The 21813-nt window shown below is 43.2% G+C and overlaps 1 protein-coding gene across 1 annotated transcript in view; it reads right to left on the bottom strand.

Annotated features, from left to right (window-relative positions):
• sardh (sarcosine dehydrogenase) overlaps nt 1-21813 on the bottom strand; it is a 52764-nt gene that overhangs the window by 13850 nt on the left and 17101 nt on the right. Inside the window, exons 10-17 of the mRNA XM_084046887.1 lie at nt 19001-19087; nt 9738-9828; nt 9363-9504; nt 3976-4059; nt 3636-3749; nt 2294-2432; nt 2004-2117; nt 1250-1397 (exon numbers count right to left, since the gene is read on the bottom strand). Coding sequence (XP_083903013.1) covers nt 1250-1397; nt 2004-2117; nt 2294-2432; nt 3636-3749; nt 3976-4059; nt 9363-9504; nt 9738-9828; nt 19001-19087 — 919 coding nt within the window. The remainder of the gene's footprint in view (nt 1-1249; nt 1398-2003; nt 2118-2293; nt 2433-3635; nt 3750-3975; nt 4060-9362; nt 9505-9737; nt 9829-19000; nt 19088-21813) is intronic.

Raw genomic sequence — 21813 nt, 5'->3', positions numbered from 1 at the left:
TGACTGTCTGTCGTGATGTTATATGCAATACATTTTAATGAACCAGGGTACTTGGCTGACAAGCTAAAAGTGCAGTTTTCAGCCTAGCCCTAGAGGCATGTACAGTATAATCATAGACAGCAAAAGTTAGATTGCTATCTAAAGCGTAATGACTTTGTTTATCCTTGCTGCCTGTTGCATAACTCTCTCAGGCTTGATCCTCAAATATGCATGCACAGTAAAAACAAAATGTCCATGTTAATTTAACAGTAAAGGTCTGAGTGTAACATTTTTAAATGAACACTGAGGATTTTACAGTGTGTCTTTAAACTTGGCCTGCCCCCCAGGCATGTCCTGTCACCCCCCCACCCCAAAAATGGCTTGAATCAGCAGGTTTTTCTTTACAGTAACTACACTACCTCTCTGGGGACCAGCATTTTTTTATGATTTTATTTTTGCACCCAAGGGCATAATTTTAAGCTACTATAAATAAGTGTGTGGTATTCCAGGTAGAAAGTTACACTTCAACAGTGTATTCCAATCTTTTTGCTCATTAAAAAGATACTGTGTCACCATGACACAGCCTGTAGCTTCATGCAGAAAGATATAATTACCGTAAGCCTCTCTAAAACAAAGTTTTGATTCACTACAAATAACCAATGCCAATGCCAGTCTTCCACATGTCCGCTTTTAAGTCATAAAATAAGCTTTGACAACCAAGGTAATCCCCATCCCCTCGCCTACTTGATACTCTTCTATCTTGTCTCCTCAATCCCTCCTTTCATTAACAGCCATTCTCTTTTCATTCCTCTTTATTTACTCTCTCTCTCTCTCTCTCTCTCTCTCTCTCTCTCTCTCTCTCTCTCTCTCTCTCTCTCTCTCTCTCTCTCTCTCTCTCTCTCTCTCTCTCTCTCTCTCTCTCTCTCTCTCTCTCTCTCTCTCTCTCTCTCTCATATCACCATCCCTATCTTCCTTCTCTTCCTTTGTGCCATATCTCTGTTCCCTCAATATCCACAGCTCTTTGTTCTTGGGTGCATATACAACAATGATCTTTCATCCTCTTAGCCCTTAAGTCTTTCTCCACCTCTTCACCACCCGGACAATAATCACACCTACGTTTAGTGCAGGGCTAGAAGAACAGACCTTTCATCGCCAGCACAAATGAATCCCTCTACTGTATCATTTCTCTGCATTTGACTAATATATTCTGTTTCACTTTTCTTCTAAGTTGATTTGAATGATTTTACGTCGGCCCCCATCCCTTGCCCACCTTTTGGGTCCCTGGACGCTGATCATGCCCATGTTTTCAGAATGGTCAGTCAGTTGGCAGTGGAGGCCATGGTCCTGTAGAACGGTTCTGATGTGGTTCCAGTTGTGTTCTGCCACACCTCCTCCAATCGCCAGGTAGTAAGCATCGCCTAAAGGAAGGTGAATAAAGGATAGTGTAAATAATTATAGATTATCACACTAGTATTCATCATTGCCCGTGGGTTGGTTAACAAGGGAAATGACAAAAGCCCGGGCGATATAATTTCTGATCGCACACCCATAGCCTAATTTATTCACAAAGATAATGAGAAAATATAATTTGATCAACACAGCAACCGTGGCGGCCATGTTTGACCGAATGAAGCCAGAGTTATACTTAGTTGTGCACCAAAAATAGCTTACAAATATCTACAAGCTCACAACGTGTCACAGTGCAACGCCTTGTGAGCTTGTAGATTGGCTATTTTTGGTGTGTGACACCCGTGCGCAACTAAGTATAAATCAAGCTTGATTGACTTTAAAGTAGTACTTTAGTTTGCGGTGATTGGTCAGCTACCAACAGCTATCAGGACCAACCTCTCCTTTTATCAATACCGTCACCCAGAAAATAAAGGCTGGGTATGGCATAAATACATGTATAATATATTTTTTTTAAGGGGTATATATAATAGCTCGAGAGAGTGGAGAGAGAGGATAGAGGAGAGAGAGAGAGAGTGAATATTCAACACAATCCACCCACATACACACATTCTTACCATTGGACTCTGGTGCCAGGGGCAAATTGGCAGTGCCAGGCTCCAGTCTGCTCACAGTGAGGTCAGCCTCCACCCCTCCCATCTTATTCAGCATGCAGGTATACACCGTAGAGCCTGGAACACACACACACACACGTGTGCGCACACGCACACACACACACACACACACACACACACACACACACACACACACACACACACACACACACACACACACACACACACACACACAGGTTGGTTGTGCACACATCACCTTTCTCAAGGATTTCTGCTGTGGGAGCTAGACTGACCTGGCTTTTTGTTGACGTCACCAGTGAAGAGCCAATCGGCAGCTTTCTTGGCGTCTGGTCCAGTGAGGTAGAACTTGCCAAAGTAGGACATATTAAACACGGCCACACCATGTCTACATGACAGACACTCACTCTTAATCTGGAAGACACAAAGAAAAGAGGAGAAGAATGACACCTCCATAGTAGCATAAGGCCAGTCCCTTCTGGTAGTGGATGGATAAGATAACGTTAGTGTAAATATTAATGGAAGCTTATCTCCACTATCTTTAACAGCCTTCTACACCTTCAGGGAAGGCATAGCTTCAGGCGGCCATAGCTCAATGGGCAGGGAAACAGAAGGTCCCAGGTTCAATTCCCGGCCCCTGCAATGTGCCGAGGTGTCCCTGAGCAAGACACTTGACCCCTAGCTGCTCCCCCCCTGCGTTCAAGTCTGACCACTTGAACGCAGGGGGGGCACTCGGCTGGGTGAAGTTGAAAACTGAATTTCCACCATGGGAAATTCAAATAGATGACATAAGTCTAATTATGTGTTATTAGTATAGCTTTTCATAGCAAAATATTTATGTAAAAACACTATTGTGTGTGTGTGAGCATGTGTTGAGGAGCTCTTTTGGCACAGACACACCTGCGTGAGGCGCTCTGATGAACTGACACTTTCCTGAGGCACAGTGATCATTTTCTCCTTGCCTGTTTGTGTGTCCGTTATTTTGGTGACTCTTGGTGAGTTAGAGGAGAGGTGTGATAGCACTCAATCGGCGTCAAGATGATTTACGCTGGCCTAGACCGTGGCGTCGCGGTCTAGGCACCCTGGTTGAAAATCCTTAATGGCAGTGTGCCGCGGGTTCGCGTCCCGTTCCCGTCGGCCTTTCCTGCATGTCTTCCCCCCATCTCTCTCCCCATTCTTCCTGTCAGACTACTTTCCCTGTCCCTCTTCAATGAAAAATAATAAAAAACTACCAAAAACAAATCTTTAAAAAAAAAAAAAAGATGATTTACGCTATCTGCCGATTTACGCTAAATTGCCTTTACCATATCAAGCAATAATAAAATATTGATCCAATTGATGTTCATGAACCAGTATATCGCCCAGCATTAAGTGATTAAGTTAGGTTAGATTCTATTCAATAAACAGATCTGTGGTTTAGGACATTATATGTGTTACTGTATATGCTCTGTCACTACAGTTCTTCCCACTTTAGTGTACTGACCAAAGACCTAATATCAGTTTTTTCTGGCTGCTGGCCACAGCTCTCACCTGCATCTAGCTTGGCGTCGTAGAGGACTTGGAATAGTAAGCAATCAATAGGCACATGTAAACTGAAGCACAAACACACAATCTTACCACATCATGATGTGGAGGGAAGTCAAAGGTGTATTCTTTGCCCAGTAGCTCATTGTATTTGTGGTTCACATTCTTCTGAGTGTCATAGGCCCCATAGTAATCATAGCCCAGAACCTGCAGTTGAAAAGGATATGAAAATGGGAAATAAGAAGTAAATAAATCATCAAAGACAAATATATACAAAAATAAAATGAGATTATTTGGTATATGGTGTATGGACCCCAAATAGCCTTAGACAGATACTAAGGCTATTTGGGGTCCTTGGCATGAAACAGTTTGGGAATCCCAGTCAGTCAAGTGCGAGTGTGTGTGGGGATTGTGTGTTTTTCTCGTCCCTTACAGGAGCAGGTGCCTCTTTGTTGAACCAGCCTGGTCTCTCCCAGCCGTGTCTCTCCTGGAACACACAGCCCTGCTCTGTCAGCACCTACATCCCACAGACAGAGAAGAGAGAGAGATTTACAGTACCATTTAACATAATCAGGACGGTCACGGCACACTGTTTACTGCCGCAAATCCTAATACCTGTACAGTATATACTGTATAAACAAGGTCCAAAACTAATATCTTATTACCTCTGACCAGGTAATAATGTTCTGTTTCTCGTATGATTATTTAGTGCCTTCATGTGACAAATGCCAAATAGAGAAGGCAATATGAGTCATTTTGATATTTTAGCACTTTGTATCCCCATGGAATGTTCTCACATTTGTTCTTAAAATTCACCATAGATGAGTCAAAACGATGAGCCTTCCAAAAATCTATATTTTGTAAGGAGGAGGTGATTCCCCATTCTAAGCACAAATTGTTGCATGGTTTCCAGCTGCTAATTATAGATTTTAGGGCAGTCTGTAGAAAAACAAACAAACAATTTAACAGCTCACCACCCTCCTTGTTAAAATGACAGTTGCCTACAGTCGGTAGGTAGGATAATGCTATGTTCTCCTCCTTGCTAGCAGTCTCCTGCCAAAGCTTCCCACACTGAGCTATAATTACATCCATGTTCCTGAGGTGGAGAGAACACGTGGGCACTGGTGTCAGCCATGGCCTTTTTATGTTCTAAAATGATCACATCTCACTCGCCTAAAAGTAGACCGTCTCATTATTTGTACAGGGCCAAGCTTCTCTGGCATCCATCAACATCTGTTGCTGCTGCGTGCTGTTGTTCATGTTGTTGTGGTATTTGCTGCAGACCCATAATACGTAGCATCGTGGCTACCAGCTATCGCAAATATCTCTAACAAAAGCAAATTTTCACAAATAATAAATAGATTTCAACCCCCCACCCATCCCTCCCGTACACCCCCATAAACACACATTCCTCCAAGGCTCTTGGCCGGTTGCTAGGCGATGGGCCTCGCTGAGTGATTAACAGGGTTGTAGTGGGCCGGCCGAAGGTTGGATTGACCCTGTATTGCCGGGGCTGTGCTTTCCACCAAGCTATAGCCTCTCAGCCAGAGAGCAGTCATTTGAGTCTCTTCATAATGACAATGCACTACAGCGAGCTGGTTACAGAGCTAGCGTCATAATTATACAGGAGCATCATAATAACTGGCCTTGTATTGGTTGCCATGCCAATAAGGGCCAGTTTATCAGGCCGAGAAAACTGTGATGCATGCAAATATTCAGTCTTTGCATAATAACATCACACGTCACAGCGCAATAAGGTTTGAGAGGTTATATGGCAATATGGGCCATTCAAGTGATATGTCAAATATATAGTTTCATTAGGCTCTCATCTTTGTGAAATCTTGCAGAATGTCTGACTATATCTGACTCATTTCACTCAGGCAGTGCACTCACTAAACCTGTGATTTGAGGTCTCAGGTTCACTTCCTTGCTAAATCATAAGAAAGCGCCTGTGGTTTTCTAAAGCAACATTTATACCTATTTGTGCGCTGGTGTTGCTGCGCAAGTAAATATAAAAATAGCCAATCTACAAGCTCTACAATCTACAAGCTCACAACGTGTACAATTTACATCTACAGTACCAGCTCACAATCTACAATCTTGCGTTGCAAAAACGCATTGTAGTGCATGCAGCGTAGTGAGCTTGTAGATGTGCTATTTATGTATAATAAGCTTAAGATGAAACGGTCATCGGCTGACAGAATGGATCATACTGGAGTTCTGTCGACACCGACTGGTAATGCAGTTAATTTGACAGTGATGCATTTAGAAACACCCTGCGTTACCATTGACTATAAAATCATAGTGTATGCGAACAAAGATGCTTTGCGGTTAAATGAAGCATGGGACAGAAAATTACCACAAAGTGGGTCATTATAGCGTTGAATCAAGGCCCATTACTGGAGTGTCAGAGTACAGAGGAAGGATAGAAGTGGAATGACGTTTAGGTCTAGGCTAGAACGTCAAGGCCAAATGGCTCGTTTGGAGTCATCTTGGCAGGGATCACAGTAATAAACGACCTAACTGAGAGATGCTAGGTTCCCGCTGTGCAAGCCTGAATCAGCTCTTTGACTCTAGATTTGCAGAAAGAACACAGAGAGGAAACAGAGCAGGCGGGAGGGAGAGAAACAAATAGAAGAAGCAAAGGGGGGGAAAAAAAGAAGCGATATTAAATACATCACCAGAAGGATGCTGTGAGCAAGAAGTGTACGTGGTCAGTCGTTGTATTTTTGTAAACACTTAAATAGCTTTCTCTTAAACAGTATCTTAGCAACAAGTCAAGCATGCAAGTCGTTGCTATCGGGCAGAAACCTCATATCTCCATACTTTTTATGTGTTTTCGTAAATTGATGCCCGGCCTACTTCTTCATACAAGAGTGTCGCACAAAAGTAGTGAGAATAACAGATCTACAGGCATGTGAGCTTGTAGATCGGCTATTTTCACCATTTAAAAAAAAACGTTTTTGGACTTTGGCAAAAAAGTCAAATCCACCCACATGTTGGACGGTTGAACAGTCCGTCTTGTTCTACAGGAATGTGTAATGGTTATAGTCAGGGGTATTTGCTGGAGGGTGTCCGGGTATGACAGGGTATGGGGGAAAATACATGCCTCTGCTTTTGATATTTCCCCCTCTGGTCATCAATGTGTATCGCCGGTGGAGATATGTTTTATCCCTGTTTCTGGTCAGACTGAATTAAATGGATGCATTTCATTTTGGGAATGTATGTATGTATGATAATTATGTTTGATATTTGCGTTTGATGATATCACAATCTATATCACAAAACATAGCCAATCAAGTTCACAACACATCATGCACTATATTTCTTACCTCACCGGATAGCTATAGTCCTACTATGTGTAAATATGTTGATAAATTGATAAATTGTTGTTTTCATTGATCTCTCTCTCTTTTAGCTCTCTCTGTTTGTGAGTTTGTAGATTGGCTATGTTCATTATTAAATGCCCCGCCCCCTTCTTAATTGTGAGCCTTATTGAAGTATTTGTTCAGTATGATTTGAGCCAACATACACACTCTCACACATCCACAAATAGATAAGAGCATCTTCACCCACACAACCTGGGGTGTAATGAATAAGCGGTACCATTTATATGTAGATTTGCCCTGTCATCATATCACTTTCTCAATTAGCCAATCAGACGCAAAGGTTACGGAGGCTAATAGAAGCAAGGGACCTGTGGTACTTTGTGTGCACCTGTGAGTATGTGTGTTTCTGCCTAACACACACACGCACACGCACACCATTTAATCTTCATCATTACAATTTAACTCCTGTCTGCCTCCATCTCCGTCTTTGTTTCTCATTCTCTCACCACACACAGGATCAACAAAAATGAGAACACAGAACATTTAGTACATCAATGAATAACTTTCCTACCCCTCACAAAAAGGCAAATGTCTCTGTAATGAATGTAGCGCTTTGAGTTGGTGAACACACCCCTTCAATAGGCAGGGTTTTACAAGTGAGCTTTGTTCCTGTAACTTGTTTAATAATGCAGGAAAATGACTTTGACATTAAACTCTCTCTCTCAGTCTCGCGCTCTCTCTCTCACTCACTCTCTGCCTCACTCTGTCTGTCTGGCTGTCTGTGTGCTGTCCTGGGCACATGTGAGTGAAAATTCACGTTCGACCCAGATCATATAAGGACACAAAACTGGCCAAAGGAGCTATATCAACCATTTCAGATGAAATGTCTGTCATTTTATCAATTCCGACATTCTTTTGCCAGAAAGTAGTGCGTTACATAAAATAATTGCATCCAATAAGTGCCAGCAAGTCTCGCTCTATGTCTCCACACTCCCTGCCTCACTCAATCTTTCTCTGTCTCTCTCTCTTGTGTGTGCTGTCCAACATACTTAATGGGGTGATCGGGCCCCACTAATGCCCGACTATCATCGATGCGGCCATGCACACAAATACAAACACAATCACTTTTTGGGCACAGACGCTAGCCGACAGCCGACATGTGTGGGTCATGTTGACCAAGTCCCGCACTCATAAAGGTAAGAAGAATATAGAGCAGAGATTAAAAGATGACAAGTCGTGTTATATGCAGAAATGGATGTCACTAAATGGACAACTGGTACCATCTATTCAAAGATACATTTTGATTAATTATGGAAAGTAATTATTTTATAAATGTTTCATTTCATCTACTGTACCAGAAACAAAACGTCTTGTTTAAAGGGGAAATATGCCATTTCTATCCACGAGAGGGTGCATCAACTGACAACAACCATGATGTAAAGAGAATTTGGTGACACCAGCATAAAAGAGTTTTCAAATATCTGCAGGAATTTATCGAAAATTATGTCAAAATAAGATGAATGAGTCCTGTGTAAGCACCCAACGCCACCAGATAGCTTTGTAATAGCAAAAAAACAAAACAAGGATAAACATCGGAAAGCTTTTAAAGGATGGAGAGCCCTCTTGGCAGCAAAGGGAATGAATGGACCCTGAATTGCAGGGTAAACACAAGCGAGGAGTTGTTCTGTTGTCACAGAATGAATTCTTCTAAACAGGCTGCCTCAGGCATATAGTACACTTGGTAGGCAGGTAAAAAAAATAGTAGAATCTCTCATGGGGAATTGGATTTGCTGCGTACGGTACAACAACAACATTAAATGGGTTGTGTTGAAGAAACAATTTAAAACCTTAATGTTCAACATTTCCTGCAGGTTATTAAATCCCTAGTATAGTGTCCCTATTCTGGGGCGAACATTACCCAATGGAGCCCTGGGGGACCCCGGCCAACTAAGAATATAGGGTTTAAGTGGTTATTGCTAGCAACACAGCAGATAAGTACATATGTAAAGACAGATATTCAAATATCTGTCTGACCGCAGGTCTGGGGAGAACGCATGGGAGATTGTATGCATCAGCTCCCTGATTGGCCAACCCAAAATGGTGGCTTCGACGGATTGGCGGAGTCCCTGAATGGCCAACCCGCCCTAACGGCTTAACTGATTGGCAGAGCTTTGCTTACCGTTTGTGCTGCACAGGCAAAATAAATGGGACTGAAGGTGGGCAAAAGCCATAATATGGAAGAATGTGATAGAATAATGGCAGTAGTATTGGGATGGTGGAGTAGGAAGGCATCTTCAAATCAAATTCAAAGAAAAGTGGGTGAGAACGGGAGGAACAGTATGGGAAGTAGGAGACAGGAGGTCATCATAACATGTATGATGACCAAGTATTCCCAACTTGCATTGTTCGCGACATGCATGACCCTGAGTAGGGGAAAGGTGTCTAGTATTGCATAATGTAACTTTGGAACGGAATCCAACTGGTCATTTACCTGGTGGAAAGGGTCCTTCCTCATATTGCGGCTGGCCAGCGGCTCATCATAGGGAAAGACAACAGAGTAATTCTTTGCATATGACTCGTGACTCCTTTCTCTGATCCAGAGGTTGTTTGCGGTCAGGGAGTTGTGGAACCGTCTGAGACAGCAGAGGGACGAATGTGAAAGATTCATTAAATAACTCATTAATTAATTAACACACCTGCCATGTTCACTTAATGTAACAGATTCATTCAGACTTGGAATAAAAAAATACAATAAATTTAAAAAAAGGCGACAGTTACACCTATTGCATTTAAAGTTGTTTATTTATCGTTGACAAGCTTTTTGGTTTACTTTCAAATGTGTTAGTGTGTCTGAGTGTTGATGTACCTGATGTCATATCCATACATATCCTTTTCTGGACGGCCATGTATAATCCAGTGGGCCAGTTCTCTACCACAACCTCCACCCAACATCATTCCTGCAAATCACACGAACACACACACACACACACACACACACACACACACACACACACACACACACAGTAAGACCTCACACAGATGCACAAGCTCACACTTCTTGTACATCTGCTATTTTCGAACATTTTTGAAAAATCTTATGAGAACTACTGATTTAGAAAGCGTTTGTAGAACCGGCCTCAGGTCTTAATAGGTTAAAAAATATTGAACCTATGAAAAGTATTAAAAAGAGCTTGTTACTAAATTGGAACACAGGTACTTTTTTTCATTTTGGACATATAAGGTTTCCACCCGACAGCAACGATATACAAGAAAATGACATGAGAAGCAATGCCATTGCAGTAAAGCGTTAATTATTATTTATTTTTTTTACAATTATTTTTTCCTTTTTCTGCCAATAATAGTCATACCAATTCCTGATGGAATTTTGGTCCCTTGTCACTGCTAACTCCTACAGTTAGTCCTATAGGGAGAGCACAGACAACCATGTGTGTCCTCTGAAAGGTGTGACATCAGAGCAGCTTCTTTTCACCAGGAGGAAGTAACGCATGGAGAGGTACAGTACGTGCTATTCTTCCACAGCAAACTGGTGCCCCTGACCAACATGTAGGAGTCGCTAGCGCAGAAACAGAGATAACATTCGTCACCTAGTTTCCCTCCCGTGAACAAGGTGAATTGTTTTAGTTGGAACACTCAGCGAAGTCGCAGCCGGAGGCACCTAGTCCCTGCAGTTTGTTCTTGAGAATCAAAGGACAGAGAATTATTTTTGACCCCTTGACCCTTGCCTAAACATGCTCCATGGGGACTTGACCTCACCAGCTCCACCCAATAGCTCCAACAGTTTGTTTATGTCAGCCTAAAAGAGACAAGCGAGTTTTTTATTCATAAAAAATATAAAATAAAAATATGATAAAACACTGCTGGACAAATGAGTTGTTGTCTTTCAGCACTGCCCTCTTGTATTGCTCTAGTTGCTGCTGATGGCATAACTTTGTGTGTGTGTGTGTGTGTGTGTGTGTATGTGTGTGTGTGTGTGTGTGTGTGTGTGTGTGTGTGTGTGTGTGTGTGTGTGTGTGTGTGTGTGTGTGTGTGTGTGTGTGTACCATGGAGTCACGCATGTATCGAGGACAGCATCAACATGCAGCAACACGACTAGTGCGTCCTTGCATTCATCTTTCATCCCTCCTTCTCTCCATCCCTCACCCCCACTCTCTCATCACTTCAGTCGCGTACAGGAGCTGTCGCTCTGGGCCCGGGCAGACATATGAATGGACGGACGGACGGATGGACGGAGCGACGGAGAGATGGAAACGAGGGGGTGGGAGGGATGATGGAGCTCTCCCAAGACATCATTGAGACGACCAGCAGGGGAGGTGACACTGATAAATGTCAGCCAAGATATTCACACTGATGTATGGTGCGTGAGAAGCCCCTATCATCTCCCTCCCACTCATCATGTCATCCCTCTATCTGTTCTGTCTTTCACTCATTTCACCCAGCTCAATGTCTCTTTCTGTCATTATTCTTTTGGGGATTTTTGGGTGGCAGATGCTTGTGCTTGTGGCAGATACCCATTTCTTTCATTATCAACAGTATGAACGCCTGGCATGCATGGCTCGATCTCTGATTATCGCCGTCTTGCATCCCTCTGACTCTCTCCTTTCACCTGATATATTTATAATACCACCAGTGATTCAAATGTTGCTTTCAAAGAGAGAACCCTTATACCCACTCTCCTTACCTCTCAGCTCCCTCCTCCCACCGTCAATCCCACTGTTTCTCAACACTGGGGTCTGGGAAATGTGTCCCAAATGAATACTTACGAGTCTATAGCTCTGAAAGTGTACAAATGGTACCAAATGGACCCTCGTGGGTCCATTTGGTACCATTTATACACTCTCAAAATAAAATAAACACCAGGATATAACACTTAGGATCAAATGGGAGTCCGTGGCCTAATACAAACAGGAGTCGTAGAAATTCACACGTTTGCAAACCACTGTACTCTATCTCTCTCCTCTTTTTTGCCATGAGTTGGTTGACTTTATGAGTCATGTCCTCTTTTTCTTGTCCCCCACTAAGTTCTTCGCTCCATCACTCACAAATCCATCTCTACTTTACTGGGGGATGGGCAGTTGGTGAATCAGCTTTATTCCTCTATTCATCCGATACAAGTCTACTCTTCCTTTGCTCCCACTACGCCTCCTCTACCATCAGAGTACTCAGTGCACTACCCGTTATCACAGTCTATGACGTCCTTCCATCCATGACGCACCGACCTGGGAGGGTGCTGGGATCTCCATATGGGCAAAAAGTGTGCGCGCGCGCACGCACGCACGCACGCACGCACGCACGCACGCACACACACACACACACACACACACACACACACACACACACACACACACACACACACACACACACACACACACACACACACACACACACACACACACACACACACACACACACACACACACACACACACACACACACACACACACACACTATCCTCTATCTAGATTTATAGATAGAGGATAGATTCATAATTGACATCAGAGACAGACAGTGTCTGAGTGAGTGAGCGCGCGTGCATGTGTGCGTGCGTGTCAAGCGGGGGGTAGATGTCTGGGGGCATCGTCGCTGTGCATTCACAGTGGGACATCCTTGTAGTTAATTATCTGCTGCTGGCTGTACCACCAGCTCCATAAGAAAATGATCTCTGCTCCAGTTTATGCTAAAAGACTGACAGACCAATGGATGCATTACTGGGAAAGAGGGATATAATGTATCCATTTCCTGTAAATTACCATGTTTTCATACAGTCAAAACACATTGGTCATACAAAAAACCCCAACAGTAAATACAAGGAGAATATGCATGAACCTGAGTGTGGTTTCAGTGTGGCCAAGCACACTAAAGCAGACATGCATGCAACCCACCTCATACAGTATGTGGTTTTGTCTGTGTGCCCAGATTATGCCCAAATATGGACACACACCCATATTTGGAGAGGGAGGGAGAGAGGGAAAGTGAGAGGGGGAGGGAGGGGGAGCGAGGGCCTATTAGAGCCCACCCAATAACCCGGCCAATGTTGGGTACCAAAATCTGATAGTACACAACAGTTTTTGAAGACAGGGGCAATCTTTGCTAATGGCTAGAAGTCAGAATTAGACTGCGAAGGTACTTTAAACTTGGCAGTGGCACAACTCATTACTGCGTGGCAAACCTTTACTTGATTTATCAGCTGAAGGTGACACATTGTTTTCTTCGAGGAAGAGGCTTTGGTGGACCTAACATCTCTCTCCTCTCTCATTGGCTGGGGCAGGTAGGCATTTTAAGCATAGAGGAAGATTTCAGAATTATTGTCATTAATCGTTATCTGAATTTCAATGTGATATTTATCAATATTTATAGACTGATGTTGACTTGCTAAACTGTAAAATCCTGCATGTGGCCTATTTACAATACAAACACAGACTCATGATTAAATAACATTACTAGCGAATGTAGTAATAGGAAGGGGACCTGGGGATGGGGAACTTTGCTATAAGGGAGGTTGTATACTTCATGTTCTGCTCAAAGAAAGTAATATATTTTCAGCTGAAAACCCTCAAGCGTCTCGATTTTCAGTTGTCAGACATCTGTAAATTAGCCTAAGGCGAGTATTACCTTGTACAGGAGGTTGAGCATTATACTAACAGGTGATGAAGCCTAGATCTTTTCGTCACTGACATGGCCCAGTACTATATCCCCCATAGTCCTCCAATAGGGCTGAGTGACCACAGCTCAGTATTATGGGTACCCAAAGACCGGAAAGGCAAACGTCATTAAGTGCAAAAATCGACAGATGAAACCCACACCAGTTTGGAAAATGGGTTACTACTCACACATACAGTGAGGTCTATGAAGCTCCACACAGAGCTTCTAAGACCAGTGCCTTCTACCAGACATTTAACACTGCTTGTGACCACTTCTGGAAGGATGGTTGCGGCCATAAAGAAACATCCGACTGACAAACCCTGGATGACCCCTGACATAAAACTCAAAGACAGAAGGCATACAAAAAGCAGCAAGAGCAGCACTTCAGCCAGGTTCTATTGGAATTAAGTACGCAGAGCCATCAATAACACCAAAAAGAGTTCTATCCCACACAAATCTCCTACTTAAAAAAAGAAAAGCCAAAACGGTGGTTAAGTGAGATTCAGTCTATGGCTGGGATGAAGAAACCATCCCTTAAAATTGACACCCCAGACGACAACAAAGCCAACTCAGCCTGTCATTACCCCCCCCCCCCCCTTTGATATCACAGCTTTTCCTGCCAGCTCCAAACCCCCTCCCTCAAATAACATCCATGGGAGGTGTATGATAAATTGAGGATGATTAATAACAACAAAGCCCCTGGCCCTTGTGTAATACCTCAGCAAGTCTGGTGTGTACTATTACGGAACACATCATTCCAAGAAGCGATCACCCCTGGGCCCTCAACGGTGGAAAGAGGCAGGTGTAATCCCTGTTCCCAAATCAGTTCAACAACTCCGACCAATATCTCTGACACCTCAGCTCAGAAAAAGTAGCAGAGGGGTTTGTAGCAAATTGAGTAAAATATCCCCTGTACTTGACCCTGCCCAGTTTGGAAGCAGACCCAGAAGATCTGCCACGCATGCTCTTGTGGGTATTCTGGACACCCTATATAAATAATATCAGTATCCTTATCACCACTGACTTTACAAAAGAGTTTGACAAATTGGACCAGACTGTAGCAATGGAATCTTGAAGCTAGGTGTCAGGCATGCCCTAATGCCCTGGTTGGGTAGCTTTGTCTCTGGACCGCAGGCAAAGTGTACGGTACCAGTACTGCCACTCCCAGTGGGCAGAGCTTACAGGGGACGTGGGCCGCGGCCTGGGTACATTACTTGGATCCTTCATCCTCCTAGCGCTCATTAACTGTGCTGCCAGTGATGTTCAAAATCGCTGGGAATATGTGGATAATCTAAATCTCATCCATGTGCGTCATGCTGATAATGTCACATCTCCCCAGGGTGTCCTTGACAACGTTGATCGTTGGGTCCTCAGCAGTCTAAATCCATCAAAGTGCAAAGCCATTACGGGTGAAATGAATGCGAAGTTCACCTCCCCCATTCTTCTTTTCCTGTGTGGCCAGCAGCTACAGTACCGTCACGTGATAGTAAGGAAGTGCTTGGAGTCCTAATATAGTCAGACCTAAATATCACACACCACTAAATGGAGCCATCACATTTATTCCATGGTGAAGAAAGCCAACACCAAGCTATATATCCTGAGGAGGTTGAGATGGTCTAGAATGACTATAAGCCCTGCCAACAATATATACTGGTTATGTCCACCCCACACTGGAGTACGCCTGCCCAGCTTGGCATAGAACCCTGAAACAGGCTCTGTCAGACCAGATGGAGCGTATTCACAAACGTGCCTGCAGAATCATCATTGGCAGGGCATATTCTAGTTATCAAGATGCACAGTGGTAGGGATTTTGCCCTGCATCTCCTGGATTCCCCCTTCAGAAACTGGTTGCCCCTCACCAGAGGAGATATATCCAATCGGCAAACCAGAAGTAGCACGCAGCTACAGATCCCCAGAACAAAAACTAACAGATACCAAAAAATCACCTATCCCATTCCTCACAAGTCTTTTAAATGCCAGATAGAATGTACTTTTTGAACTGTTTAAATCATTATTGGTTATGATTATTTGTGTGTAGATTTACGTATGTGCAGACTGTGTTTTTATCTTCTTTTGTATACACGGATACTGTAAATATTAACATTTCAATTTTGTAAACATGTGAGTATGAATAAATAAACCTTAAAACGTATAGTCTTGTAGATAATATCTGACTTGACAAACTAACATATATTTTTTTGTTGCTTTATTAGATAGCGTAGATAGAGTGTAGAGAGACAGGAAACCCAGGTCAGGTCAGAGAGAGGGGAGACTTGCGAGACACAACGGAGTCAGATTCAAACTTGCAACTTACAAAGAGCTACAGTATGGTCTGTGCACTAACTGGCTGAGCCACCAGGCACCCCAAAGACCATCAATCTGACAGGCAGACAGTTTGACAGACAGACAAATGAAGAGGATAAGAACAGCAGAAGTGAATCAGCGAAGAGACACAGCATCCTACATGAGGAGGTCAGATTGGGAGATGTTGGCGTTAACACATTGACTACCATTGACGTCATTTGGTGTTTTCAGTGATTACGATAGAGGCCGCTCTTCCGCAACCTGTGACTGATCCTGGGACTCCCGAAGAAGAATACACCCGGAAATCACGTGATCTAAACAAAGTCCAGCCCGTCCGGTCTAACGATATCAGATTTATAAAAATACGTTTATCTCTGATTTATTTTCCCAGATAGCGTTTTTGGTGAAAACAAGCTATATTCAACTGCCGATAACTAAAGAACGGATGATCACGGTTACAATTTTTATTTTCCAGATGATAGAAGAGACCCTCATCCTCGCCCCCAGACATCTGTTGTTTACATCTTCTTTCTCGGAAGATTACTAAAAACACTGGCGGTGGCGGATGAGTGAATGAATTCATTCCTGGCAGTCAATGTCAAAGTTGCTCCTGCCCGCACAGACTACACATTGAATAAATCTACCATACTGGCCGAAAACATGAATGAATTAGCATTATACCGCTACGTTACCCATTGCAAAAAGACAAGACTGTGAAGTCTGTGCGTCTCTCTCACACACATATTCTCACCTCGCTCTATCTTTCTCTCTCTCTCTGTGCGCGCTGTCCAAACAATCTTTCTGGTTCGCACTGGGCAAATGCAAAACAGAGCTCTAACCCAGTTCCAGAACTCTGGAGTTCGACCCAGTGTTCATACAGTTCCTAAACTCTAGTGTTTGTCCCATGTCCCAATGTTCTGTACTGTTTGACATATAGAGTTTGCCAAAATGTTGTGTACAGTTCCTACCGTAAACTCAGTGTTTGGATCAAACAGTAGAGTTTACAGTAGGAACGATGTCAAACTCTACAGTGTTCCTTCCAGTGAAACAGTCCAGACCACTGGGTCAGTGTTCTGGACTGTTCAGGACGTTTGACCCAGTGTTCTGTAATGTTCCTGTCTCAACACTGCCAGGGACTCAGTGTGCCCTTAATATTTACCCTTCTCTCTCTCTTTCTCCTCCCTCCCCTTGTCAGTTCACTAAGACACTCGGGTTCTCACTGTCTGTCTTGCTGGCACGGGAGTGATTGGGGGGTGTCTTTTATATTGATGTGTATGAAGAAAAGAGAGGGCGTGCGTGCATGCATGTGTGTGTAGAAGTGTCAGTGGATTCAGTCTAAAGACAAGAGCACTCCATTATTCACTTTTACCCAGAGTATGTCCACAGAGACTGGTGAGGGCTAGGCCAGAGTCAAGCAAAAAACTATGCTATCATCACTATACTCATTCATATTCCTAAGTCTATTCTCCATAGAATCTCTCCTCTGTGTTTTACTATTACTCTCAAGCGTTGTTGAATCTACTTCTTGTTGGAAGACTTCCCTTGCTGGGCTGTGTAACTGCCATATTTAAGTGTATACTATAAAATATTTGTTTTACAAAATGAGAGTTGTTTTTTAATCAACTGTTTAGATTTTCTGCAAAAAGAAGTTCTCCCCAATTTAGACGTTATTCCATTTCCTCATATTATGTTTAAAGTCCCTGTGACTGATAACCCCTTCTGTTGGTCCTAGGGAGGGTGAAGACAACCACGTGTCTAGGTCTCGCAAGTTCCTGCCCACTGTCGTGGAGACTGTGGTTTCATTCCTCAACTGTACCGCTGGCTCGGCCGGGCACTCCAACCAACACAATTGGCCGTGTTTGTGGGTGGGAAGTTGGCAGTGGAGCGTGATCTCCGTCACTGCTCTAGTGACTCCGGCAGGTTGGTCAGGGAGCCTCTTCAGCAGAGAGCAGAACTGGGAGCGATAGTGTGGCGTCTCCGCACGTGCCAGACCAAATCTGCTGAGGGCATTTTTTTTTTTGCAATGGCAGATTTGTCTGGTTTCCAGGCTACAACATTAGGGGTTGCCAGTGACAGGGATTATAGAAACACAGGGGGAATGAGCAATGACTCAATTGGGGAGGGAGAAAATAACAGAATAAAAATAAAACTGAAAAATAAAAATTGTACTGCATTACCATGGAAATGGCCTAAGACTGTGGCAGCATAACCCAGCCATCTTTCCCTTTCACTCTCACCACCATCTCTTTAAAATGACTTACTACCAGGTTGTTTGCTAAACAGTTCAGCACTCCTTAAGTCACAACCATGGATGATTCCTTCTTCCTCTTTAAAGACTTACTTCATCCCACAATGGTGCTGCTCGCCGATTTTCAATCTAACAACGCGACGCATCGCATCTCGATGCAATGTGTTGCTAGCTTGAAAATCTGTTATTTTCGGCAAACAACACCATGGCATTTAACAACATTTATCTCAGAAGAGATCTACAAATTCCATGGCCAGATACTATCAGTAACAAGGAACTGTGGCAGCGAACAAGACAGCGGCCTGTAGAATCCTCCAAAGACGCTGGAGGGGGATTGGTCACACTCTTCGCAAGCCTGCATCTAATGTGAAATGCCCTCTTTTGGAATCCACGAGGGAAAAAGGAAAAGAGGCAGACCAAAACACCTGGCAGCGTGACCTGGATGCAGATGTGAAGAGGTCTGACCCTAAATTGGGACAGCTGGAGTAATTAGCCCAAGATTGGGATGCCTAGAGAGCCCTTGGGCTACAGGCTTGAGTAAAAGGTCCCCGACAGCATAATCCGACCAAATGTCTTGCAGTGTGTAGTAGCCCTAAGTAAGTAACACCATCATAAAATGAAGTATAAAGTAGGCTCAACTGTCCTTATCCATCTCTCTTACAGTTTTGAGCACATAGCAGATGCTCTCATCACAGACTGACTCATAATGAGTGAGTAGGCAGCAGTTCAATGTCTCACTTTCACAGTTAGTACACATGGTTATTGATGGGACACACCAGCTGTCGCGAGGATCGAACTCGTGACCTTTCAATTACAGGATTGCCTTTCCAAAGCAACGGGGCATCCTGCCACCAGTCTACCGCTCTCCTGACATTATTTCTTCTGTCTATATATCCGCCCATCTCTCCCCTACTTACCAGCACTGTTGAAACCACAGCCCAGGAAGAACCCTCTGACTTCTGGAGCCTCTCCCATGAGGGGTTTATGGTCTGCTGTGAACGACTCTGGAGGAGAGAAGGAGACACAGAGTTTGGAGCTGCTAAATGCAAACACATTGCCAATATGTCAGCACATTAAACACATATATCAAATGCTGAAATGCGCTTAATCAATTGTAAAATATTTACGTGACAAAACACCAAATTGTTCAAAACATGTCTTCAAAATGAATAGGCGCCAAACTCTAAGCCTGGGCATATCGTAAGACATTGTCAATAGAATCGACTGGTTGCAGCTGAACTTTAATTTGATAGAAAAATAGAGAGAAACCGAGAGTCTGCTTCTCTCTCTCTCTCAGGGCATTCTCTGAGACCAAGATGGAGAGAGAATGGCAGAGAGAGAGAGAGAGAAAAAGAGAGGGAGAGAGAGAGAGAGAGAGAGAGAGAGAGAGAGAGAGAGAGAGAGAGAGAGATGAACAATGAAGAAAAATGGTGTCAAGGTCAAGTATTTCCATTAGGGGTACGATTGAAAGAATTACACAAAAAACACACTCACAAAATGGTGATAACCAGCAATATTCGGGTTATGGTTGAGATTTCAGATTTCTGCTCTATTCACCCGACTGTCTCTCTGGGGAACCGGCTAAGTGCTCAACAGGCCTACCATCTAAACACAATGCTCCACATGCCATGCTTAGCAGGCATACAGCAGTAAACACAACACTAGAATTGAAAACACACAATTAGGTTTGCCAAGGTCACAGTGGGGAGATGTACTAGCCTGGCTTCAGCTGGTTTCTAGGCTAGAGATTCAGACAACATCCCAATTTTCTCTCCCATCTGTTTTTCTCTCCATTTCTGTCTACTCTTATTGTCTTTAATATATTCTTCCTGATATCTATCTATATCTAATATATATACTTTTTAATATAATACACTTGCCTGTGTATTAGTATGCATGACAGTGGGGTTTTCTGCCTGTAAATCTTTAAACATCTTTTATTTGTTTCAACCTCCAGGTTCAGGGTTATCTCTCTTCAGGCGGCTCATTAACACAGCTTTCAGCTCCACTTGCACTATAGCACTTGAAATGTTTTTCAAGTGCTTACGGTCAGATATGACATGATAAAATACCCTCAGTAAGTCACACATCGATTAGACAGACAGACTTTCCCCCCCAACCTAAGTCCTAACTTAAACCCTAATCGGGCATACATTCCGTATGCACGATGATGTGAAATGTGAAAATCGTGTTGTTGTTGACATCATTTTGAGACATCAGCACATAAATCCACCTCTTTCTCTCTCCCTCTCTTTAGAAAGTTTGTACTATGCATATGTTATATCAAGATGCCGCTCCTCAATACTCCTTGACTATGATCCTCCTTGAACTATCTGCTGCATCTGAATGATTACAGTCAACCGCAGCCTCTCATGGACACCCTTTTGAAACTTGGTATTGTATCACAGGAAATGCCCTGAAGTGATTCTCTTCCTATACTCGACAGGTCTAACTCACCATGGTGTCCTTCAGAGGTTTGCTTTAACCCATTTAGACCGGGAACGCATCTGTGTCATTTTAAGATTTCTTTGACTATTCAAAAATAGCAGATATACAAGCTTGTAGATCTGCTATTTTTTAAGAATCGTTTTTTTTTGCAAATCTTTGAATATATATATTTTTTTTAAGCGAACATTTATAAAATATTTTGTTCCAGGGACCCCCAGAAGCAAAGATTTGAGTTACAAATGTTCGCTTAAAAAAAAAGAAAATTCAAATATTTGCACACATTTTCACGATTTTCCAAAAATAGCAGATCTACAAGTTCATAGCGCGGCTATGAGCTTGCATATCTGCTATTTTTGAATAGCCAAATAAATCTAAAATGACAGGAATCACCCTGTACTCGACCACAGTTCCCCAGGACTAAGTTCTGGTTACCGTTCTCTATCACTCCACACTGAATTCCTCTGCTCTGTCATCTCTGCTCACAACTTCTCCTATCACTGCTACATGGGATGACACTCAACTGTTTTTCTCCTTTCCTTCCTCAGCCACAAAAGTTGAAGAGCTCATCTCTGCATGCCTGGCTGACATCTCTCGGTGGATGTCATCCCACCTCCTCAAGCTCAACCTAGATAAAATATAAGAGCTTATCTTCTTGTCGCCTGCAGGATGTGCAGGATCTTTCCAGTTCCATTGACGACATCTTGGTGACTCCTGCTCAAACTGAGAAAAACGTACAGAGAGCACTTGCTCTTGCGTCCCGACTGGTCCTTGGTCGTGGTCGAATGACCAATGTGACTCTTGTTCTAGCAACTCTTATTGACTAAGATAATATAAAATAAGATAAGACACTATACTGTACACCCTCAGCAGTGCTTGCATAGTGCAAGACAAAGGGAAATACAAGAGAACTCACAGTAAGCATGTCCAACAGTGTCCATACCGTACTGAACTGCTTGTTTACGAGCAATTAGTCTACTGAACGACCATCGTGCCCACCTAACCCCACCCCAGGTATCTACTGACATGGGGCATCACATGTTTAGTGAGTTAGATGCCAGGTTCATGAGGTGCTTCTCCCTTTGTAGTTTTGAAATATTGAAGATCACCCAAATATTATAAGAGTATATTTTTGTTCCTTCATAGACTGTTTCATGCATAACACTATATGCATGAAACATAGCAAAACTTCTCCTTGGAAATCTATTCCTGCTGCTAAACCTTCCCACAACCTCCAAGTGAAGGGGATTTGACTGGTTGTTCATAATAGCGTCCAGCTTCCTCA

The sequence above is a fragment of the Gymnoscopelus microlampas genome (genome assembly GCF_963454915.1).
Source record: "Gymnoscopelus microlampas genome assembly, chromosome: 21".
NCBI classification, from domain to species: Eukaryota; Metazoa; Chordata; class Actinopteri; order Myctophiformes; family Myctophidae; genus Gymnoscopelus; species Gymnoscopelus microlampas.
This window is presented reverse-complemented; position numbering and strand designations above follow the sequence as displayed.